General features: G+C 39.2%; 1 protein-coding gene across 1 annotated transcript in view; it reads left to right on the top strand.

The window, feature by feature from the left end:
• Positions 1–25,902, top strand: part of alk (ALK receptor tyrosine kinase) — a 420,903-nt gene that overhangs the window by 340,627 nt on the left and 54,374 nt on the right. Inside the window, exons 6-10 of the mRNA XM_063497355.1 lie at positions 10,790–10,921; positions 17,184–17,318; positions 18,236–18,339; positions 20,358–20,530; positions 23,872–23,966. Coding sequence (XP_063353425.1) covers positions 10,790–10,921; positions 17,184–17,318; positions 18,236–18,339; positions 20,358–20,530; positions 23,872–23,966 — 639 coding nt within the window. The remainder of the gene's footprint in view (positions 1–10,789; positions 10,922–17,183; positions 17,319–18,235; positions 18,340–20,357; positions 20,531–23,871; positions 23,967–25,902) is intronic.

Here is a 25,902-nt window from a genome sequence, read left to right on the forward strand (position 1 = left end):
AGAAGATTTTTGGTGAGGCTCCTTTTGGCGTCAGCAACCACTCACAAACGAGTCGACGAATACATATTTTTCCCTAGCGACAAGAGGTTGGCGAGGAGTTCCCTGCAGGTTTCCAGGTGTGTGTGACTGAGGCTTCAGCAATCAAACTTTACAAGTGATATATTGACTAAGTTAAGGCAGATCCAGACACACAATTTCAGTAACTGGCAAATCCATATATGATGGAGATATATATATATATATATATATATATATATATATATATATATATATATATATATATATATATATATATATATATATATTCTACCAATGACCTAACCCTAACCTACAATATATTTCATATTTAAATGGTTATCTATTTGAAATGTCTTCAAACTCTTGAGGAAGCTCTATGTTTGTGAGAGATTTCACTGATCCTGTTCAGTGCACTAAAAAGTATTGCTCTATGATGTTTTATGACTTTGATCTATAGCTGGTACAAATTTCAACAACATTAACAAAAATTTACGTCCTTAAAAAAGCCTCTGAAATATTGCATCACCTTCTGAAGAAGTCAGTGTGTCAGCAATGGGTAGCAAACATTTTTCCTGTAGTGGAGTAAAAATAGTGGTTATGACTTTTTACCTTAGTTAGTGCACTGAGATGATTTCTCCCATGAAATAAACCCAAACCTGCTCATCAGACTGAAAAAGATATGAAACATCAAGGCCAGTGCTGTGGAATCAAAGCCCTGTAGCATAATGCTGATCATTTTAAACAAAACAAAGGCTACAGTCTCACCACAGTCGCCCTGTCTGTGGGAAAGACGCTTTGATGTCAAAGCTGATCTGTATTATTGGTTGATAACAATGTTTACTTAGCTTTGTAGATGCAGAGTCGTGGTAATGCAAGAAACAAAAGTCGGAACAGCCAGCATGTCATGAGTCATATGTGAGATTTATACAATGATGCACTTTGTGAATTTCACTCTTTTGTATACTTTAAGGAAATGACCACAACATTGCAGATAAAAGAAAAAAACTACATGGAGAGAAATTTTCCACTGGCTCTAATGTTGATATTATTTTCCTGAAAGCTTTCTGGTGGTATAAAATGTCTTATGAAATCAGACCACGGGCAACCAAACTGAGAAAAATAACCAGAGGAAACAATGCTAAGAATTATACAGTATCATTATAACTGTTGAAAGTCAACAACAAAACAAAGTTACACATATGCAAATTATAGTTTTATATTTAAATACCTTTTTTTAGACTGTGTGCAGTGCACTCCGGCAATTTTATAACTTTCTGAGATTTCTAATAACTTGTAGAAAGTACTTCTATCTTTTGTGCCCACAGTGCAAGAACTACGTTCAATCACAGCTCTTAGAATGGGCTTGTTTAGTATAGCTGTTGTTCCACCACAAGAGGAACCTTTTGGGCTCATTTTTGTGTATAGAGGGTGTCAAATCAAGTAGAATTTATTTTATAGTACTTACACAGAAACCAAACTTTAATATTCCATTTTTTAAGGTGGCAAAAGTACAGACATTCTTTACTTAAGTAGAAGTACAGACACTGTGCTTAAAAAATACTCCAGTAAATGTTAAAGTACTAAAGCAACTTCTTACTCGAGTAAAAGTGAAAAAGTACAGCCTTTGTAATGTACTCAAAAAGTAGCACATTGGAGGACAGCTCTGCCATGCGTTGTGTAAAGGTAAATGAACCTTACTATTAGTATGAGAAGATAAATGTTATTGCTGTCTAAATTCTAATTCTAATATATGTACTCAGCGTGAATCTGTTGTGAAGGACACGAGCAGTGAAAGAGAATTTCAAAAAAATAACTATTATCTGTTGCCTTCATTGTAGAGGGTGAGTATAACGGCACATTTAATCAATCTGAGATATCTCAGTATAAGAAAAAGAAGTGCAGTTTCAATAGTAAGTCTCAGTTTTCTCTACATGATAAAGAAATGCTGCGGTAGTTAATGAGAGAAATCTGTCAGCACAACACTCCGGGTTTAAATTTAAGAAATTACTGTGTAAAATGGTGTAAAATCTTCTGGTAGCCTCCTGCCCAAACCGTCCTGGAATTATAAAGCAGAACGTTTTTGTTAATCCACAGAAAATGTTGCATTTTTAATATGCTGTATACTGTGGACCTTTAGTAGTGAAAAAACAGGCACCTTAATTGTTTATCATTTAATTGTATATCTTGTACTTCATTACTTTGGTGCAGTGTGAATGGGCATGGTCGAGCTCTTTGTTAGTAGGGCAAGCTGTAAAATACAAGAAAATACAATTAAAAGTCTAAAATCTTTGCCTCCCTAACATTTTCCAAAGACGTCCAGTGAGTCTGATTGGAGTCTTTGCTGGGCCGATTCAGGATCCCGGGCCTTCTGTTTGACACCCCTGGTTTATACTACCTTTGTACCAAACGTATAAAGGTTGAATTCAGTGAATGAATCTAATCTTCATAAGCTTAAATGCAAATTAATCTCTGCTACATAACTGAGTACTGACCATAAGCACCACAGCCATTGTGCACCAGTCCAACACACTGTTCTTCACTCTAAATCCATCACGGTACAGAAAACTAACCTTTTTATCCTGCTAAAAACTCCAGTATTTTCATGCAACATTTGAATTACAGAAATTAAGTATAACTTATGTTTGTTTTGCAGACGTTTTACAATATTAAATTACAAAATTTATGAAAAGACATCATATACAGATCCAATGATTAGAAATGAGGACATCTTTTTCTGTCTGTAAAGTTAGTGTTCACTCTTTTCTCTCCGTGGGAAATACAGAAGCTGTAACTTTAGCTAGCGGACACAGTGTGTGACACACAAAACACACCTTGCACCTGTACCACTGTAAAAACGCAAATAATTACTGTAGATCGTGCCAGTACAAAAGTCCCTTCGGAGTTCAAAGGTTGCATAAAGAGTGATTGTATAGGATGAAAAAAAACTACTACCTCTTTATCTGTGATTTTCAAGACTGAGTATGTCATAATGTTCATTTGGTTAATCATTTTGTAAATTTGTCCCAATATTGAGTCAAATAGGCAACAGAGCAGTAACGCAATCTTGAGACTGATGAACTTGCTACCATATATGTGTCCCCCAGTTTGTCAGTCACTTCAAAGTCCCAAGATGGTAAAGGCCAAAATGCTTAGCTTTTCGGATCAAGAGTGCTGTGTCTGTCTTTCAACTTTTTCAAGAGTTGCCAAGTGTTTCACATTGTGACATTGCTATAAACTCAATGTGGCCTTTGTTGTGTAGCTGTAGTTGAGAATTCTTAGAACCAGTTCAGTAACGTCAGTGTTTCCTTGCTCGTTGTTTTGAGGCTGTTATCTCGTCTGTCATTTATAGTTTAGGTCAGACAGGGTAAAAATATCAATAAACCCAAAAAGTAGAGGAGATGTATGGACAATGTTTGGGTCAGCTCTGTATATAAGTTAAAAAAAAAGAAAGACAAAAACAGATGGGTAATCCAGCAATATTGTACACATCTATTATTTTACACTCAGTACAATATCTGTCATTTTTCTGCAGTAAAAAAGAAAAAAAATCTTAGGAGTGTAGAATAGATATTTTTCCCTCTCCATCTCTGCTCGAGTGTGTGCAGCTCTCTCCAGCAGGGAGCATGACAGATAGTGATGGTGATTGGGCAGAGCTCGGACCAATCGAGCGTGGCTGTGTGCAGTTAATTGAATTCATGAGCGAATACTTCTTGTCCTGTCGACTGTCCAGCGGGAAACCCAGCTGCATCCATCTTGAGTATTGCAGCCACTGTAAATCTCCATAAATATCTTTAAATTTTGCCTTTAATGGGGTGGCAAGATAGTTGCACCACCCGTGCTCGGGCTCCTTTAGATTTTTGTCCCCGGTGACAGAGGACAGGCCACCATTATGGCACTTAAGATGGAAGATTGCGAAGTAATGAATGAGCAAAATCAGATAAATGACTTCTAACTACTGCTGAATCGTCTGCTAGACTCAATCAAGTCTGCGAAGATATTGTTTCTGTTGTGTTTTCCCTTTTCTGCTTATTGGCATTCTATCCACACGAAGCACAAGCAGATCTCAAGCCAGGCGGTTCTTCAGACTGGTTTTGTTGTTGTTGTTGTTTTAGAGCACACAGAGGGATTTTAGGATGTGACTGACGTGCTTGCTCATCTGTAGGAAAACAAAAACCATATTAATTTCTGGATGAGTCTACCCTCTCTATGACTCCAGATTGTGTTTTTGCAGCTTGTCTTCAACAAGGATGCGTCTGTTTGTATTCAAATCTACAAGCGATATCCACCAAACCATGTCAGAAGTTTTATTCAAATGGCAAGGCAAACTGGTTTGCAAGATCTTTTGATATCTCGCCGAGTGTAATGTCTCTATCAGTGGAATCTAAACGCGATATGTTTATTGGGGTTATGCAAAAACACTAAAATGTTAAGTACTGTTGTTGAATTGATTTCAGCTAAGCTCACTGGTGCTTCAGTTTCTGCCATGAGGGAAATGCTTGAACCAGAAAACCCATCCTAAGCAATTGTTTGGCTTTAGCACGAGCCAGTGCAAATAAATGTTTTCTCTGACTTTAAAACTTTGTCGAAGTATTATTTTTCTCATCTTTTGGTTGGCCTGAGATGTTTGTGTATTCATTTGTTTACACATTATTGATCAAGTTCTATATTTTTCATTTTCATGAAATTTTTGCTACATTCAGTCTACATTTGTCGGGAGACAAACAGCACACTCGAACAATGTTTAAACCATTAAAAGAAATAAATAAAAATTGCCCATCTTTGCAGTCAGTGACCTCAACAGGTTTTTAGGAAACTGCATTTAAGACACATTAGGACATCCAAGTCATTTTTTAAAACTTTTTGCTGTAAATTGATCTTGTAGATGAAGCCTCTCGGATTTTCATCCTGTAAGCAGATGGCACGAATAAAAGGTTGTTTTTTAAAGAAATAGAACAAGTTGGCTCATAACTAGATGACAAACACGAAACGCTAAACTCCACCGAGCACACGTCTGAACTCAAACATGCTCAACTGGCAGTGAAATGCACGAAAACCATATTTAACTTAATAGCTGCTCTTTTTCCCCATTTTTAATTAAATTGAAATGAATTAAATTCTGCTTAGAGAAATGATAAAGCACTCAGATCAAAAGTATTGGGAGCTGTTATCAAAAAGGTCCTGTTTTAATGAGACTTTACATTGGCATACAAAAACAAAATATTGTTCCCCCTGTTTACTATGTCCTCAGAGGATACAGAAAGTCTTCCAGGATATCCAACAAGTCACGTAGCAGTAATTAAATAATAGTGACACACTGAGGCCTGCACACTCTCTGGAAGCAGCTTTTAACTATGATGGACTAGTGACTCCCGCTGCCTATTGATTGTACTTTCTAAATGACTCTTGTCTAGTTACTTGTTAATTGTTCACCAGTCATCCATTAACAGTTGTTAACAGTCAGCTGTGATAACCTGAATGCTTTAGATTGTGAAGAATGGGTTCAGCACACTCCCCTTACACAAAAGCACCATAGCTTAGAAGTAATATAACAGCAAGGTGTTCTCTCAGGGTCTCTCCTGTTTCTGGATACCAGTGTCAGTACAATCCTCCAACTCTGACTCTGAAATCTAGTAGACCTTGAAAAAAAGTCAGTGATGCCGCTAGCATTATTTTGGAAACAAAAGTTGCACATTTATGTTCTATATAATTTCACTGAAAATATAATGTGCAGATATAAAAAAGCAAAGGCTGAATTGTCTCGAGACGATGAGTCTGTCTTGAGAATATTTGTGTAATTTTATGGAAACTTATCCCATAGCTTTTTTTTCCCCTCCTGTGACAGAAATCCAGCATCTTTGTTGAACTTGGAAATGGTTTGCTTTATCACTGGATAAAAGTGAATATCCCTTTAGGACCCGCTGTGACGGCGGCGTGTTTTTCCTTTCAGAGCCGTACGCGATTTAAGAAAGTTTTATATGCTTACATTTCAAAAATGTCGTAGTTGAGAGGCTTGTGAATGTTGCACACAGCCTTAAAGGGATTTGCACTTGTTGCAATCAGACTTAAGGGGTTTAATTTCTTTTTGTTTTTTGCTACAATACTGTGCCAGAGTCCCAAGACTCCCCCTGTTTCTTTATATTTTCATAGGACTATGGGAAATAGGTGCATCAATTTATTGAAATGTCCAAACACATATGAAAATACAGCATATACACATACAATAGAGTTTGTACAGTTTTAGTGAGCTTTAAGGTCAATATTTGGTATGAAGACCTTTATTCTTCAACACAGCCGGAAGTCTCTGAAGTAGCTTTCTTGTAATTTATTTAAATAGACCACAGGAGTAGTTCTCCGGGCTTCTTGAAGGCCATTCAAAGCTTCCTTTTGGATGTTGGCAGCCTTCAGATGATCCCACACTGCTTCAATAATGTTGAGGTCTGGGCTTGAGGAGGTCAATTCATAATTGATAGTGTTGCTTTGTGTGTTTTTCTATCTAGGTATGCTTTTACTGCACTGGCGGTGGGTAAGGGATCATTATACTGAAAAATGAAGCCACTACCAATCAGATATTTGCCAAATGTTATTACATGGTGGATCTAAATCTGACTGTACTTTTCTGCATTTATAATTCTAATTTTAGTTTTTACAAGATTCCCAACATCACTGGCTGAAATTGAGCCCCAGACCATCACAGCGCCTTCACCATGTTTTACATGTTTATAGATGGCTGATCACTCCTTAAGACTTATTGCCATAGATTTTCAATCCGGTTCTTGTGTAATTTGGCCTTTTCTCCTGTTTCCCCTTCTTAACACTGGCTTCTTGATAACCGCCCTTCTATTGAGACCATTACTGTTAAGGCTTCAGCGAACGTTAGATGGATCAATTGAAGGTCCAGATGCATCTCTTAGGTTCTGTGTAGTTTTTTCAGCCTTCCGCTTCTTCTTTTGTCGTCTAGTTCTCCAGTTTCTTTAAATTGTTTTATACATTCTGCACATTGTAAACACAATGCTGGCTTTTTTTTATGAATGAATGATTCATAGGTCAGTGTGTCCAGTGACTTTTTTTTTTTTTTTAAATTAACCTTTAAAAAATATATTCTTAATAAATGGCTAGCACACGGAATAGTAAAGCTTGAACCTGACAATTATTTTCTGCTACCTGGATATCCCAACTCCACTGCATGACCTGAAATACTGGCATATTGGCCATTTAGCCTCTGGGGTCAGACGCTAGATCATCAGACAATCGCTGGTGGCTTCCCGAATTATGAGACCAACCATCTTAAACCCACTTGTGGAAAAATAGCCCCCGTTTTTATTGTTGCTTTGTTTTCGGTTAAAAACGCTGCACTGCAGTACTAATTGTTAACCATTTACCATCTTGATTCCTGGATTTCTGTATATGTTTTGTCACTTACCAGCAGCAGCTGTGCCCTCTCCAGTCACCTCTCCAGCTTTTCGCCATCCATACATCATTCCCCTTTCAAAGCAAAGCCAGCCCCATGAGCACAAGGATAACAAAACTCACTTACTTCCACAGGCAATTCATCCCTCACTGACCCACTTGTTTTCACAATCTGACAAGTGTGATTTAAGAACTGCGGTAGGCCAGAAGTGCAGCAGCCACATCTGGCTGCTCTTACCTGCTTCGGGAGCTTAAAGTTAGTGACACTGCCACTTTGATACTTTTTACTCCACTGTCATCAAACTAAGATAAATCGATGAATTTACATACATCGCCCGAAGGCTTCAATGTACTCTTGGTAACTATTTTTCCCTTTCTTGATAAATCACTCAGCTTGCGGTGTCAACATTATACAGAAAGGAAGCCACTGAGCACAAGCAATGCATAATACATGTGTTGAGCATGACTGAATACACATAGCAAAACCACATCTATACCCCCACACTGGGCGCTAGGCAAACAAGACTTCGCCTCACCTAATTTGAATAAAATACTGTATTTGCCTTTTTCTCCGTTCTTCTGTGAATTTCACATGTTAGCGAGGCTGTAGTTTCGTGTGTGCAAGCATGTGCTCCATTTAGTTTGTAAAAAAACAAACAAAGCTCAGGAATGCACTTCATAAACACTGACATTAAAGCAGACTCGTTATCAGTCATTTAATCAGGCCAGGCTTTAAAGGGGTTTGAACTGGATTACTCACTGACATGTTAATGTGACTTTCCTACCACAATGGTGTGCTGTGGGAGGCTTCTGACTAATGTGTTTTGTCCAATAAAAATGGCACCCTCTCTTTCTAAGCCAAAGACTTCACTGTGCCAGTTTCCTGCTGGGCCTTAAGTTTTTCTCCACCACAATGTGGGAGAAAAAAAAGAGGTGAGAATACGCCATAAGTGTGAAATGTTGGGCCTCTGCTGCACACTAAGTAGACAGTAATTCCTGTGCAACTAATTAGATGTTTGCTTATCCAAATGTTATCTGAGACACATTAAATTACATCTATTACCACATCTTTACGTTCTTTATGTCAACACCTTCATCCACTTATAGTAATTATGTTTCTTTATTAGCCTTTATTGGTAAGGTGCACTGAAAGAACTGAAAGCAAGAAGTACATTAAAATATAATACTAATATTGTGGATGAATGAGCTTTAGCATTTTTCTTGCTGTTTGATTTGTTTCCTTTTGACATACATATTGACTTGGTGGCTTTCACTGGTTTAAGCCAGTGATATATTAAAACAATGCACTCACCAGTGCTGCGCAGTTACCCGCCTATACTTATCTGTGATGCTAGATGACACAAAGTAATTAAACTATAAAGATAATCTAAAGCCTTAATGCCCTGGATCACCTCTAACTTGCTCCTCACTTCAGATGAAAATCCCGCATTGCATTAGTTATGGCTGGCCACAAAGTGAAGTTCAGGCAGATCAATACCGGTCCACATCAACTGACAACCCAGCTGATGCCCTTCTACACTTCCAATTGGTAAATCACATATAAGGCTCAATATTTAGCCTCCTTTAGCTGACCCATACCTGGTGCGCACTTGCATACTGTTTTGCAACCCATCTCCACCCCAGCTCCTTCTTCTGTCCTCACTGATGCCTGCTCAGGATTTCCATGTATGGGCATGGAAGGAGATGGAGGTTCCAGAAATAAGTCACATCTTTAAATATAAAGAACTGCATGCTCAAATATTCGTTTGATTATTGTGGACCTGAATGAAACTGGCTTATTGTAATAATTGCAATGTATCTACTTATATTGACCTCCTGTAATATTGTGAGCCAAGATTATGTCTTTCACCCCACATACAAAACATGTTTCTGTGACCGCTTCTTTTAACCTATAGTGAAGTGTAGCATAAAATTGAGGAAAATCCTGTCTCAGAGTTAGTCAGTATCACCCTGAGACACTTAATCCAACTTTGAGGATGGACTGTTGCATTTCTTTATTATCAGGGTGTCCAAAAAGCATTCTGAAAAACTGCCTTTGTTGAAGATTTCTTGCTCTTAAAAGGAATTCTTATTTTTTTCCATCTCCCTACTGTTGCTAAGTGGTTGCTTATAAGGTCTCATTTGGTTTCAGTCTGTTATGTTGGTGCGTGTTTATCATATAAATTATATAAATGTGCCTTGAGATAACTATTGTTGTCACTCGGTGCCATCTAAATAAACCTGAATCAATTCGAACAAAGAGTAAGGGATTATAAAAGTGGATTTATCCTGCAATTTAACTTGGTCTGGCATATTTTCTGCGAGCCTGTGATGCAGAAGTGGTGCGGAAGGTTTTATCATCATGTCACGCAGAACATAATGCAAAATGGAAAAACAAAAAGTTAATTCATTACAAACTTCATGATGAAATTTTGCCAGAATAGTTGTCTCAGCTACCAGCCTGTGCTGCACGCTGCCTCTCCTGCCTTGAAATCGTTATCAGACTTTAACTCCAAGTTCATCTGAGCAGAGAACAAATCTGCATATTACAGATCAAGGGCAGACTACAGTAGGCGCAGCCAGTCAGTCATGATAAGAATCACTTCCCTTTTTTTTTTTCCTCCATGAGAGACGTTGGAAAAAAACAAGATTCCCATCAGTGTACAGTTTTTTTGTTTTTTCTTTCCGCCTGTCTGTTTTGTTCTCTTTGCTGTGATCAGTTTCTGATTATTAAGGTGAAGGTGAGATATCACTTTTCTGATTTGCATAGATATGCAAATGCTCCTGGTTACAATTGAGTTGCTGAGACCGGTGATATCAATTGGTGCCTTTGTTATTATGTGTGTTCTCCCACTCCATGTGTATCTGCTAACTGTATCTGGGTCATGTTTTTTTTTTCTTTTCTCTTTGGTGTTTGTGTTCCTTGTCTGATGGATGTGTACTGTATTCAAAGCCAGATGCTCATACTGCGTAAGCCAAGTTGATCATGATGGTGCTGGCAGTCAGCTGATGTAACACAAGGTTTACACTCAGGGGTTATATTAGCCGTTATTACTCACTGATAAACTTCTATGTAGTAACTGTATATTTATCTGAGTCAGCAAGAAAATAACATATAAATAACACATCAGTCTGAACTTAAACCTAAATCGGGAGACATTTTTCCTTGTCTCCAAAGATGAGGGGGTTTTGTCATTTGTTGTTTTTTGCAGTGCATTCTTTTGATTCTGCTGCCAACAAGCAAAACATCTCCTAAACTCTACCTGAGCTGTGAAAATGCTTTGTTTTCACACACAGTGCCAAAGTGCTAGAGTATCTCCTGCAAACCATTATGTCAATTTCTATTTCTTTCTTCTCTGTTTAGCATCCTCGCCTAGCATGAACATCACACTGGAAGGCCAGTACCACTGTAACAACGGGCCTGAGATCCCACTGGACAAACTCTGTGACTTCAGTACAGACTGCCCGCTCGGCGATGACGAAGGCAACATGTGTCGTGAGTACACCCTACGCACGAGCCGCTGCCCTTTCTGTGTTTTTTTTGGATTAAAAACAGCGCACATGTGAAGTCGGTCAGCTGTGGTGAGCCTCCTTTAATGAAGCTGTTGCTTCCTGCCCAGCAGAGTAACAACGGAGCGTCTTCATGAGCTTTTCCTGAAAGAGAAGCACAGGGAAAGGCCAAGAAAAAAAAGCCAGCTTGGCGAGCATTTCTCACCCTTGACATATTCTGTAGCTGTTATTTCTATCTCTTTGCACATTTGTTTTGTGCTTTTCTCGAGGCCTAGGAGGAACACTACGAAACTATGCTGACATCTCATTCACAAGTGAAGTCCCCCAGGCCTCGCTGTTTGTGTGTGTCTATGTGCGTGTGAGTCCCGAGGATCTTTTTTTAGTCCTACCTGAATGTATTTGTGTTGTTTCTGTGACTTATAACCACGCCGTTGAGATTTTTAACCCCTACATATGTTGTAGCTTGATTTCAGAGTTCTTCATCCATACTATACTGAGCAAAATTAATTTGCCCACAGTGCAGGTCAGCCTCCCATGTGGTGCTTATTAAAATGATGGCTGCTCCCTCGTGTGTATAGGTTTGCTAACAATGAGAGCTGAAAGATAAGAGGGTGAAAATCCCAGCCAGGCGCTGTCTCTCTTTCTACTGGAGGAGGACTTATCAGTGCTAATTGGCCTGAGGGGCTAACCCAGGGGTATAATCTCCATTTGAATACAATGTGTATGTAACATTTTGATTTCAGAAGATTTACTTGGACATCTGAGCATAAGTAACAATCAGTAAAACACAAAGCCGGTTTGTACACGTTGTAGCATTATTCCTGAATTGTGTTTTCAAGACATTAATCAGACTGGTGGCTGCACACTCGTACATCAGTAACAAACAGAGCATGGAAACTCATGTGTAATATTTGACACAAACTAATGGGTTCTGCAGAGAGAGGCTGATTGTTCTGAGTGCATTTCCGCACACCTTTTCCACTTTGTGCTCTTGTAATGCTGAGAGTGCATGAAGGCATGAAGGCCAGCTGTCATTTGCTCTGAATTAAGGTTCTGTTTCCGTCTCTGCTTTTTTAAAAGTAACAGTCTTTATCCTTTTTAATTAAGGACAAGGGCTAATTATCCATATGTTCATTCATCAGTCTATCCTTGCACTCTGTTTTTCTACTACTGTAGCTTAAGTTCTATATTTGCTCCATTTACATCACTACCACTTGTAATAATCACCCCTGCTGGCTAAATCACAGTGTTCCCTCTCTGATACGGTATTCTCTGTGATATCCACAAGTTATCGTCACTGGATTTGATCTATTTAAATCCTTCATGAGCTGTGCAAAGCTCATTAACGGGGGGAAAAGCAGAAAGAGGCAGGAGGAACAAACTTAGCATGTGTCAGTCACAAAGATTTCTGACATATAAGAAAAACCAAGTCCCTGTGGGTCTTCCTCGCCATCCTACTTCAGCATCATTACACATGAACACATCCTACAGTCTTTGTTAGAGAACTTCCTCTGGTTGGCCTGAGTCTGCTGAAATTCTGCAGACACCCCACTTCTTTCCAACGCTAGTTTACCTGCTCATGTGTAGAAATGCTGTTAAAGCTGGATCCATGTAGGAATTCACATTACTAATGTTTGAGACTCTGCTGCAGTATTGCTACGGCCAGTGCTGATGGTTTTCTTTGCTTGTTTATCCGTGGTAGCTTTGATAGCTTTTTAGGGAGTCAGTCTGCTATCAGTTGGTGACTGCATGGGGTCAAGTTTGCGATTAGATGGAGTCTGTTTGTGATGATAAACTGGCAAAAATCACAAATCTCTTGCTATCTACAAACAAAGAAATTTACATTAACTACTTACATTCAGAGTCCAGCCAGAATCTCATAGATCTGAAACAGAAATTCCACTACAAATATTGATGTAGTTGCTGCAGGACAAATATTTTATTGCAGTATGACGTAGGTGCTCAACCACTTTGTTTTTCCATAAGAATATTTCAGCAGAATGCAACCACTTGATTTAAGTCCGCTGCTGCAAAGAGATACGTTACGCTCACTGGCGCAGACTGACTCTGCTAGTTTGGAACATGTTGGCAACCTTTCTGTGTTTATTAATTAAGCAGCAGGTATTTCCAGACTTTCACCAATCAGTCCGAGTCACACCGTGATTGTTTGGAGACAGGTTGCCTCCCACCAGGTGTCCGGTGCAATCACTATGCGGTAGAAAGTTGCAAAATTGAAGACAGATTTCTTTTAATTTTCTTTTCTTCTCCTGGCCTGTATGTTGATGACACTGCAAGAGAAACAACAATACTGGTTGATCGTTTAAACGGGTACGGCAGAATAATCGTAGTGAAGTGCTAGTTGTTTTTCATAACGACTAATAATGCATTAGCGTGGGACTGTAACCATGAAAAATGGAGGAGAAGCTACTAATGTGCTTGTTATGGCGTCTGTTCTCACCTAAACCCTGATGATTTTGTAAACTGTTTCAGGTCCCCTAGCTCGCCAGAAAGTGAAGTTTGCACCATGCTACCCACCTCACACCACATTTCAATCCAGACTCTTTCACCGTAACACATCTGATCACTTATCTTGTTTCGACTTTCATTTGCAGTTGCTGTAATCTGTCATTTAAGAATGAAGAGCCCAAAAGAGCTCAAAACTTTGATTTCTGAAATTTATTTATTTTTTCCTTTGCCTGTGCTGCACCTCTCTAACAGCAAATCAGCCTGACAGTACTTCCCTTAATTCTGCCGACAGGCAAACAAAGAAACGGCAACTACACACAGAAGCCCCACCTCCTTTGGAAGAGGTAGAAAAATAAAGGCACAAAAATTTATTTTCGTATGGTGCTTAGCGAGTCATCTGTTGCTACAAAGAACCATCTGCCAGAAAGTTAATTGGCAAACTGGTTCAAAACCTTACCAATATAGTGTGCAAATTAAAAGAATTTGGTGATCAAATGTATCAGAAACAACCCTCTGATCAAGTAACTAAAAACATTTGCTGGCCTCTAGACATATCATATTCATCTCAGTCTGGCTGTCGAGACTCAAAAGCCAGATTGAAACTCAAGTTCAAGTTAAGTGTGGGGGTTTTGTCTATTTTTATGACTTTCTCTACAACTGTACTGAAAATAGAGGATTGGAGTCAGCATTCAACCATTGCTGATATGTTAGACAACCTTTTTTTATATATATATAAAGAGGCTTAACCCCAAATGCATGGTTAACAGTATTTGGGGTTTCATTAATGGACATTAAATCAAAATGTTGTAGCCTGTAATAATTCGATGAAGCCCATAAAGTCAGATAAGGAGCAACGGGTTACCTTCATAATTTGCTCACAGGCATATGCAGAGCCTCCGTGTAATGGGGAGAAGTCAAGTAATCAAGTTTTAGTTTCACCTCAGAAGAATAAGATGAAATTCTCGCTGCTCGTACTCATAGACATCTTTGCTTCACATACTGAAGGACACAGGCTTGGAAGATTTTATTTGTGCTTCTTTTTGCGGGGCATTTTTAGCACCAACCAGGTCAAAACTGCCTCGCATGGCGATGTGTCTGTAGTGATTAGCTGCTTTAAAAGCACTCCACTTGCTTTTGTTGCTATATTACAAAAAAAAAACTGACAAGTGTCCCAAAAAACATCAGTGCAGATTGTTATAAACTGTCTTCTTGTCAAATTGCCATGACAGACAGCACTGAAGTCGTGTTGACATTCGAATGAAAGTGACATTATAAAGTGAATGACATTGATAAAGATTAAATCATCACAGATTCCTCTATGCAAGCATGATATGAGTTTAAATCTCTTCCCTTTGTATAAACAGACTTTCTGTCTAAGGCGTTTATGTAACAAGGACTGACTCATCACAAGACAGGCAAGAACTTGAAATATACTTATTACCCACAAAGTCCAGAGAAGCTTTTTGTTTACTTCAAAAACATCACAGGAAATATCCCTATGAATTTGCTGTTGCTGTTAGTGTTGAAAAGTAAAACTGCTCTTTTGGTGTTTTCTACAATAACAAAAAGCATTTCAGAGCTGATGTTTTTGAAGAAAGACATTTTTTTCTCCTTGTTTTGCTTCATAAAAATACATGCTGTACGATCTCTCCTCAAGCCAGTTTTCCTTCCCATTATCTGGATGAGGTCATTTCCAAAAAGCATAGCGGTACCACATCACTCAGTCTCTTACAGGTAATAGGCGCTCGCAGACAGGAACTCGGGATGAAAGGAACATAAAGCAAACTTATCGAGGAAACTTTGAAACTGTCAGCTAAAGTTGTTTAAAAATTCAGCAGTGCTTAAAGCATCTAAGGACAACTCATTGTCCTTCTTGGAGGACGGTGCTAACTTCAGTTTGACTTGTTTGGGCTTAACATCATTTGATGGTGTGAACTGACTCAAATATTGCTCCAAACGTGCCAGCGAGCGATTCGTCTATTAAGCCGGGAGCATTTTGTTGCACCCAAGAGAAGTGAGTGATTTTGTGAAAGACTGACGTGATGTGCCAGAGTCAAATCAATTTTCTGCCGGCCCAAAGTTAAAGTAGGAAGGGTGAAATTGACAGAGTATGCTTGTTTTATTGATGTAAGTTAATGCAGTCTGAAAGCCAACGGAGTAGCTTTTTAAAAAAATCCTTGTTCAGCCAAGAAGTAAAACTTTTCAGGTTAAGAATCTCAAAAAGGCCAAGTTATAACAGTATGTATGATTTATTCTTGTCATTACGGTGCATTTGCAGCGATTCACTGACTTTATTATTTTTTTAATCTGTTTTCTGTAAAGAAGCGCAGGCTGAAGAAAATTGTCCTGATAATGAAAGATTGAATTTTAAAATTGTGCCTTTGATAGAACACTAGGTGTTGAAATACTTTCACTACCTAAAATTGTTTCTAATTTATTCTGTTAGTTATATAACAGAGCATAAGAGGAGAAATGGCTTTTGTAACTCAACAGTTTTGCACTTATTTGTTATGAAGGATTCATGTGCCAGTGAAAACCATGGAAAATTGTAGAATTAACCATTTTTCTCAAAACATTTTACTGGCCTGGGGAAGCTTTAGAGAAGTAAATAATCCCATGGAAACTTGCTTCAGAAATATCTGTATAATAGAGTGCGTGGTTCAATTAAAATTAACTGAGAAGGAGAAAAAATCCATACTGATTAAATAATACCGATGTTTGGGGAGATTAATAGAGTCACTTGACGTTATGATGTTCTCTGTGTGGGGTAACCATCACATTTGTAGCTTGTACTTGTACAAACTTTAAATTTGCACAACACCGGATAAATGCCAACTCTAATAATGTCTGGCTTCACTTGAACAAGTGTAAGCTATGACTTGAGAAACACCAAAACCCAGGAGATGCAAATTGAGGCCAGTGTAGTAGAGTTCATTTATTTCTCCAAACATTGTTGCCTCCCAGTCATTTATGTTAATCAGGACTACATAATGGCGTTCTCGGGGTTTGACACATTTTATTCAGTAAACATCTTACTGGTGTGTCAGCCTTACTTAAATATTTATTTTTTATTAAAATGACTAACTTATTATGGAATTTATTATAGCATATGTCACAGCATAGCATCGTAAATTGAGTTGATATCTTTCATGTGTGCACGAATGTTTCAGTCAGAGAAGGGTAATTGGTAAGCACCTGTATTGTGAGCTCTGGTTATGAAACTGTAACAAGGAGACACACTCCTCTCGGCTTGTGTTGTACCCGCTACACAATCCAATAATTCCAACGTTTTCACTGTATTATTGATGTGCAGACTCACTTTGCTCGTGCCATTCTGCGAAATTTCTAACTGATTGGCATCCCCAAAAGAAATGTCACCATCTCAGCTTTCTCATTTCCCCTCAGACTCTTTCCTGTCTCCCCCTCTAGACACATCAGGGCTCTTCCATTTTCTGCTTCTGTTTCTAGTGTCTGTCTGAGAGCCCACCTTCACCACAGCTCAGTCTTAATTTCCCCCAACACATGGAGTCCTGTGAGCCATTAGTCCGCACCCCTTGTGCTTCTCTCCTCTCAACCTTCTTGCCTTCACTGTCGCTCAACTCCTTGATCGCCAGCCTCCACCCTAGCCCCGTCCTATTTCTCCTTGAAAATTTGGCTGGTAGTGTTCACTCCACTTTCTTCTTTCACCCTGCTGCTGGCCCTGTCCAGTCATTATGTGCCCCCCCTTTTCTTATCTTCTTTGCCTCTCCTCCCCTGATATATTCTTTCCTGTCTCTCCCCAGGCCGTTTTCTCAATGGCAGCTACTGCTCTTTTGAAGAGGGCGAGTGTAGCTGGCAGTCAATAACAGGCCGTGGTCTCTCCTGGAAAAGACTCCAGTCACCAGTCAAGGCAACCAGACAGACCTGCCCATCATCAGGTAGCTCAGACACGCCTTTTATCACATCACGAACACAGCTCTGATCCAACTGTGAGATGACTCGTTTGCAGGCTCTTTTAAGTTTGAGCAGTGTGGCCTCATTGAAACTGACTTCAAACGAGTTATCGGGGCATTTTTTTTTCACTTGATCTTAATTTTGAATATTTGAGTCTTGAATTTGTGAGCGTGGAAAGAAAACACAGCCCATCTCGATATAGCTCAAGCATGTAGACTCTTGTGACTCCAGTTAATCATCAGTGCAGTGACTCAAGTGGGTCTCATGATGCGATTTTAAAGTCTTGCTTTGCTGTGGCTTGTTTTTGTTCTCAACTATTTGCAGATCTCTCAGTAGAGTATGGGGGGAACTATAAACGGAGCACTGTAATTTTACACTGTGATCGTAACCTTTGGGGTGAGAGTTTAAAGCCTTTAGTTTAATCAGTTATAGTTCAGAATAGAGAAAATTCAGGGGAAACCCATCAAAACTGTCACTAAATTATTATTGTCACCTTTCTAAATTTTCACTAACATATTGTAAGACAAAATATCAGTATTCCAATCTTCCTTTTGTTATAACATTAGCAATACATGTACTGTTATACCATGAGTATTGTGGTTGACGTTTCATGACAGTATTCTATGAAGTAATACTCTGTGATCCCCACCCTTAGAGCTTTAAAATGGTCTCAAGTATAGCCAGTACTCTGCCCTGCACTAACAAACAATGTGATCCAGAAAATGCCTAAAATTTTATGAGCTTTTCCTTTGTTCCTCTTCTCCATTATTTGTTATTGAATTCACCCAGGTAGGTTTTGAGTAACCTCGCTGGCAGACAAATGGCAAAAAAAATAAAAAATAAAAAAAGATTTTACATTTCTGACACTTATCTTTGTTATGGATGTGTGTGTGTGTTAAAGGTGCTACATTCACTGTGGAGGGAGGCCAGTCTAAAGGTCAGCGTGGCTCAGCATTACTGAGGAGTCCTCTCTTTCCTCCTCCTTTAAGAAACTCTCCATGCACCGTGAGTTCCTCCACATACTGCTCACTCGGTCTGTCTTTCCAGTCTCACATTCAGAACAAAGCAAGGGCAAATGTTACAAACTACCAACAACTGCTGTGATTCTTTAAAAAAAATGTGGCTTTATTTCTAGTTGATAATCATCCATATCTCAGCTGAAAGGACAGCTGCCCCTACACTTTATCAGCAGGTAAAAGCCCAGGATTTGGTTGGAGTGTGTCCACCTGATTTGTTTTAAAAGCAGTGCAAAGCTGAATTTTAACCCCAAATTATTATTTTTTAAAAAGAGAACAGGACTGATTTAATTGTTAGCTCTCCATGATGCTATATTTACTTGATGATATACACTTTACCTTTAAGAATGATACACGGCAGACATGCTAATGTTTGCAGTTGATGTTTTAGCAGGTCAGTACACTTGTTATTGATTTGTTAGGCAGCTAATTCCAGCTAATACATATTATACACTGTAAGGCTGTTTATACTTTGAAAATGTAAGATGAGTTATTTCTTAACATAGGATTGTCTGATTTTTTTTAATGAAATATAAATATTCATGACAAATAAGCAAATAAAATTGCATAAAATGGAACTTAAATAGCATTTTTATGTTTTTGAATCAGCATATAACCTTGACTTACTTTATGTCTTGAATATGATCCCAGTAACATCTTTAGAAATCAAGCAGTAACCAGCCACGACAGCTGGTTAGCACTGAGCCATCTGTATTTCCTGTGAGACCCTGAGAGACAGTGAGGCTGACCTCGTCAGTCACAGGTTCACACATATCGCAAGTGATGCATTATTAAGATCGTGATATGCACAGAGCAGGTCTCCAGGTAAAAAAAAAACCTTCTGTACTTGACATCTTGATTGATGCTGCTGCATCTTTGATTAGTCAGATATTAATATTTCTCAGCACAGCGACCTTTGACCTTTTGTGCACATGGAAGAAGTTAAGTTGGATATGCTGAGCTGATTAAAAGGTCAAAAAGGTCGGAAAACAAGAGAACGAGTTAGTGCAACTTTAGAAGAAAAACACAGAGAAAAACTCCATGGAGGAGAAAAAAAAGACGGGAAGGAAAACAAGAAAAACAAAACAACAAGAGTGATGTTGCTGCTTCTTAAGGTGCACATCAGAGGTGTCTTAGGTTTGTGGAGAGCAATGCAGGCCGTAATGCGCCGCTGCTCACAGCTTCTTGGCACGCAGCCAAAGATTAGCAATGATTCCAGATTAACGCTCTAAATCCGTCTCTCTACACTGAACCGGTGCTGTTCAGCCTGGCCTGTCCGCTCTTGGACAACTTTGTTGAGGATATTAGCTTTGGGTATTAGCTACAGACCGCTTTCACTTTCATGTTATTCCCAGTGTGCACGGTGCGGCGCCTGTAATCTTGATGTTTAAATGTTCACCATGTGGTCTCGCAGTTGATAAGAACCAAAACCTGCCATCCATTGGCACAATGCAAGCATTCATCCTAAAAGTGTTGAATTTAGTCATCAGGCTTAAGCCAGCATCTGTTCCACTTAAATGGTGAAACAAGAATTATGTTCTTGGCTTCAAGAAACGCTGGAGAGGGACGTGGTCACATCCTGAGACTTCCTTTTGCTGTTCAATTCTCGTGACAGCCTGTGTGTTGTTTAATTTTCAGCAGGTTTAGACCCAGCATATCCCTCCTGGAAAAGACAATGTTCGGCTGATATGTGTTGAAGCATGCAGGCTGCAAAATAACCCAAATTATAATCCTGATTGAATTCTATTAATCTTAGAATAATTAGAAGTGAACAGATGGCTGTTACTGATTAATCTCAGTGCAATTTTAAATGCATTCCCCCTTGACTGATAACACATTTGGCTGGTTTCCTTCAATTCTAAAATGCTCAAAGGACGTTAAAGTTGCTGGTGTATTTATAGTTATATTTATACTAACACTCACTATATGTCTCAGAAATCATCAATGCAGCTCTGTTTTAACCTGTAGTGCACAGGGATCATTTCAAATCTCATCCTATTTTCACAGGTGCGATTCTGGCTATGCTTCGCAAACTTCCAGAAGGGGGCGCTGTCTCTGTGGATCGTGGAGAACAGCACAGGCCCCGACAAGCCGCGCCAACTCTGGCATTCAGCCACCGAATCCAAATCTGAAAGAGGCTGGAAACTCGTCACACTTCCCCTTTACGGGCTGGCAGACTGGTATGACAAGTGCTTGCCTGTTTCACCGCATGTCAGGCAGCTGTGATTATATCGAGGCAACGTGTTTGGACTGTCTGAAGGCATCAAACTGGCAGTTCCACTTTGAAGTGTTTAAGAGCAGTCATCGTCAGTCATCCGACTCTGATCCCAACAAACCTCTGACATGCTCACACAAATACTAAAGCGCTCCCACAGCTCCCAAAGAAGTCTTAAGAAACATGATAGAGAAGTTCTTCCTTATAAATGCAGATTTTCAGCATTTTCATTCCATTTTCTGGGAACATTTCCTCTCAGTTTCACAAAACTAATGAATCCCATAGGGACCCCAGTCTTATACAATGGACCTGCCATGTGTACACTTGTACAAAATATCCACTCTTTATTCCACTTGTCTGTGATGAAAAAAAGATAAATCAATACACAAGGCTCTCTCCACTTGCTATGCCTTCCAATTAGCTACGGCCCTGATTTCCCCTCACTGAAGAGAGAAATAAAAAAAAATAGAAAAAAGTAAGAAAAAATCACACACACACAAGAAACTCCAGATACGGTATTTCATGTCTGTTTGCCTGACTGCGGGTTTCTTTGCCATTCAAGCTTGGATAATCCTGCTCCCCTGTGAGTGATTAATTTTTGATTCCTGGGTTATGTAGTCAGCTGTGCTTGTGCTCTTAATTAGAATGTCATGTCCGTAACCACGAGGTGAACCTGCCAGACTTTGCACAGTGACCTTTGTAGAGCTTAAATAGAATCAGAAACACAGCTTAAAGTGCAGGCAGAAGTCAGGGTATAGCAGAAAGTAAAGAACATGCAGAACATGTGGGCTGGCATGGTGTAATGTACTGAAAAAAACCCAAATAAATCACAGTGGCACAAACCTCAGCTGACTGAACGGGACCAAGCGGTGACTGTTTCTTGATTTATAGAACTCTTATCTGTTTCAGGTTATGCAACTGCTATTGCTGCACCAATCAGCAAATGCACTTATTCATTTTATTCCAGCAGAGTTAGATCACAGGACTGATATTGCTCTGTTCAGAGCCAGGATATGGTTAGTTTAATTTGGCATGAAGACTCAGGACACAGTAGATCTGGGTCAAAATCCACCATCAAACCTTCTTTAATACTCGCAGATAAACATGTTATGAAATGGCTGGTAGTTCCCTGTCAATATTTTCTCGATTTGATATTTAACTTATAAACCAGGGGTATCAAACATAAGGCCAGAGGGCCAGAATTGGCCTGATGCAGACTCCAATCTGGCCCACTGGAAAATGTGAGTTAGGGCACCAATTTTGGACTTCTAAGTGTATTTTTAAAAGTTGTATTGCTTTTTCTACTGAAAAAGACTTCTCCCATTGCCATTCAAACTACACCAAAGTAATTAGGTAACATAGCAATTAAATTACAGATAAGTTCTAGTTTTTTACTGTACTATAGAAATTTATATTTTAAAGGGATCTTTCTGCGAGTGAACAGAAACTTTCTGTTTTATAATTATAGGACATTCTGCAAAACACTTTTTTGTAATTTTACACATTGATCTCTTACTATTTAAGTTCAGAGAGTTTTGCTGACAGATTTCTTTCATTTGGTAAAGGAGCATTTCTTTATCATGTTGAAAAACTGAGAAATGCTGTTGAAATTGCCCTTCTTTTTCTTGTGTGTATATAAACTTCTTTACACCAACAGAAGGGGAGTTTTACTGGTCTGGCCAGTATAAGATCAAAGTGGGCTGTACATATGGATGGGTTTTCTGTGGGTTTCATGTGGGTTTTCTCCAGGGACTCGAGCTTTTTCACAACAGTCCAATATGAATCTTAGGTTCATTAGTGATCATAAATTGGCCGCCTTGACCCTAAATTTGATAAGAGGTTGAGAGGATGGGTGGGTGTTAGTTAGCACTATTCTGAGTTATCTGTTACAAAAATAAATGAATAGATAACTGATAATTCTAAAATGTAGCCATACAGTCTGTGCATGTGCCACAAAACCCTGTATGAGTGAGCATTGGGTGCCAGTGAAAAGGAAAACCTCCCATTTAACAGCAAGAAACCTTCAGCAGAACCACACTCAGGGAGGGACAGCCATCTCCCATGACTGGCTGGAAATGAGAGAAAAGAGAGATGACAGAGAGAAACAAGACAACAGGCAAATTAAAGGAGAGAGAGAGTCAGAATGCAATAACTGGTAATGATTAATGCAGAAGTGTGTGTATAAACACAGGGAGTGAAAAGAGATGAGCAAAGAAGAATCACTCAGTGCATCATGGGAAGCTCAGCAACAGCCTAGGCCTGTTGTATCATAACTAAGGGGTGACTCAAGGTCACCTGATCCAGGCGTAATTATAAATTTAAAGTTTTAATCCTAACTTTAAAGTAGAGTCAGTGTCTGTCTTCAAAATCTAAACTGGGAGCTGGTTTTGTAGTAGAGGGCCTACTGACTGATTCTACTTTTGAAAACTCTTGGAAGTATAAGTAACCCTTCAGTCTGAGAGCGAAGTGATCTGTTAGGATAATAAGAGGGTATGAGGTTCAAGCTTGCCCAGTTTAGCTCATACATTGGGGCGATCGTGGCTCAAGAGTTGGGAGGTCGCCTTGTAATCGGAAGGTTGCCGGTTCGAGCCTCGGCTAGGACAGTCGCGGTCGTTGTGTCCTCGGGCAAGACACTTCACCCGTTGCCTACTGGTGGTGGTCAGAGGGCCCGGTGGCGCCAGTGTCCGGCAGCTTCGCCTCTGTCAGTGCGCCCCAGGGTGGCTGTGGCTACAACGTAGCTTGCCATCACCAGTGTGTGAATGTGTGTGTGAATGGGTGGATGACTGGATATGTAAAGCGCTTTGGGGTCCTTAGGGACTAGTAAAGCGCTATATAAATACAGGCCATTTATACATTAGCACTCCATCATTTCATCAAAATATGGTAGATTCTGACTCCAATAAACAACAGTTTCAGAGTCAGTGGGTGACATCATGATGGTTATATACAGGCTTTGATCCAACTTCTTCTTTTTACCATACAGATGTGAGATCAGTTTTTTCACCTAACATCTGGAAAAACAAAAGCCTTGAAAAAGGGTCACTTTGAAGGTTTGCGATTAAAGCTCTTCCCTTATATATGTTTAACTATAACCATGACAATGAGTTTAATCTTCGTAAAAGTCAAACTGCCCTTTTTTTTGTCTGTTAAATAGCAAACCTTGTGACACAATGCATACTCTCAAAAGCCAATTCTCAGTGGGAGTTTTCTTAAAGCACAATAAATTATCTCTCTCATTATATCAGACAGAAGCTGTCTCACTATTCACAGGCTGTGAGATGTTAAAACTCCTCTGCCTCTCCACAGGTTCTTTCTCTATTTCAGCACTGAAAATGGACCTGGACCTGGTTCTGCCATTTCTGTGGACAACGTCTCTTTCAGCATGGACTGCTTCTTGGCATGTGAGTGTTTTTAAAAAGCATTTACTCCTTTTTTTCGTAATTACGTATCAGGCTGTGGCTGAATTATAGAAATTGTTTGACTGATTGCTTGATTGATTGGCCGTGACATGTACAAAGAGGAAAATCTGGGGAGGATAAAAAGTAAAAAAAAGAATTTCTACTTCAGCGAAACTTAACTAAACAGTCGAAGTTACCCAAGGCAATTCAATTAATAATCAATATAGGTCAGCCTCATGTTCATGTTTCACAGAGATGAGATTTAAGTGAGCATCAGTTTAAACCTTTGGAAGAATTCATCAAGGATTTACTTCTTCATTATTTATTCATTCCTACCCATAATATGGCACGCTATATGCTTGCATAAGACTTTTCGTAAGGCCTATTTTGGACTTCTCAGTAAAGATTCCTGCTCTGTTGCTCTCTCCGTTAAATGTACTGCTGCTTTCCCTTTAGACAGACTGACAGATCTCTATGGAAATGATATGTAATAGTAAATTCCTTAAAGCACTTTCTTTGAGAACCTCGGACGTGTCCTGAAATGTCAGAACTGGTGCTTGCTGATTCACGAGGGCTTATGTTCCAATGTCACACTGCTCGCTTATAAAGGTCAAGCTTTCCGTCACCTTTCCAGATATTTTTGTGTCATAATTGAGATGGTTTATCAGTATAAAAACACGAGTGAGATGACAACCATGTAAGAATGAGAATGAAAGGTTAGGAGTTCAGTGCCTCCTTCCATCTGTGCCTATCAGAAGGAACCAATTTGAACTGTGAGTTGAATAGTAATGTGTGAGAGCATCCTTTGCCTGAATATAGCTCAGACGATGTGAACTTTATTTAAATATAACAGTGCCTTTACCCTGGGCAAAAAAACAACAACAAAAATGACAAGGGCATGAGTGGTACCCACAGACAGACAGTTGTTTGTTTTCCCCGGGTTTAATTTGATATCTCGTGATAGTCGGTGGATTATAACACTGGCCAATTTAAAGCTTTTTGTGGCATCACACATGATTGCTATAGCCACTGAAAAGTCAAAAACAAGGTGTGGGGAAAAAAACATTTAGTTCAGGACCACTGAAGTCAACAAGAGATTGATGTTACCATCTGCAGTAATTTATATTTGGCAGCATGGCTCGCCTCTGGGATCTTCCGTGCACGGCTGGAAAGCTGGAGGCAGCACTGAAGTGCGCAGGCATCAGGGACAACAGATATGACACTGATTTAGTCAAACAGCCTAAAAGGAGGAATCATAGTGGAGGTGGGTTGCATAGTGGATTGCAGGGTAGGGCAGGCTAAAGAAACTTAAACAGCCTTCTCTTTATACCCCGTTAATAGAACAGTATCAGACGATCAGGTTTTGAGAACAGCTGATGTTCTGGGATCACACCTGAGATTTACTTTGTGTCCTACCTGAACTAATAATGTGCTTGATTCAACAATAATAAAATAACAAAATGAAACAAGCAAACCCACTCTGTAAACTAAACTGAATTGGAAACAAAAATGAAATTATTGAGTAATGCAAAAGTGTTATGACTTTGATATAATTACAACAACGCAATGAAAGATAAAATGTTGAAAATTATTCAGTTATTGCGTGAGCTACCGAAGCATGTTATTTAAGGAGCACTTTTCATCCAAATGTAAAAGAAAAAATAAATGTGAATGGCACACAGAATCTGTGCTGTATCACCGTTAGATGATTAATTTTTTCATCAAATTGAGATATAATCTCAACACTACTGCCGTAACTCTGAAATGCAATCAGATAGCGTAGCTTTATCTGGTGTATATGATTGAGAAATTGTTGTTGATCCAGGCTGGAGCTTTGTCACCTTCACCCTGTGCCGTACAGGCTTTCTGGATCACGGACTCTTTATTTAAAGAGATTAAGTTTTCCAGCAGATATTTGCACAACAATTTGCGTGTTATG

Source organism: Pelmatolapia mariae, linkage group LG16_19, assembly GCF_036321145.2.
Source record: "Pelmatolapia mariae isolate MD_Pm_ZW linkage group LG16_19, Pm_UMD_F_2, whole genome shotgun sequence".
NCBI lineage: Eukaryota > Metazoa > Chordata > Actinopteri > Cichliformes > Cichlidae > Pelmatolapia > Pelmatolapia mariae.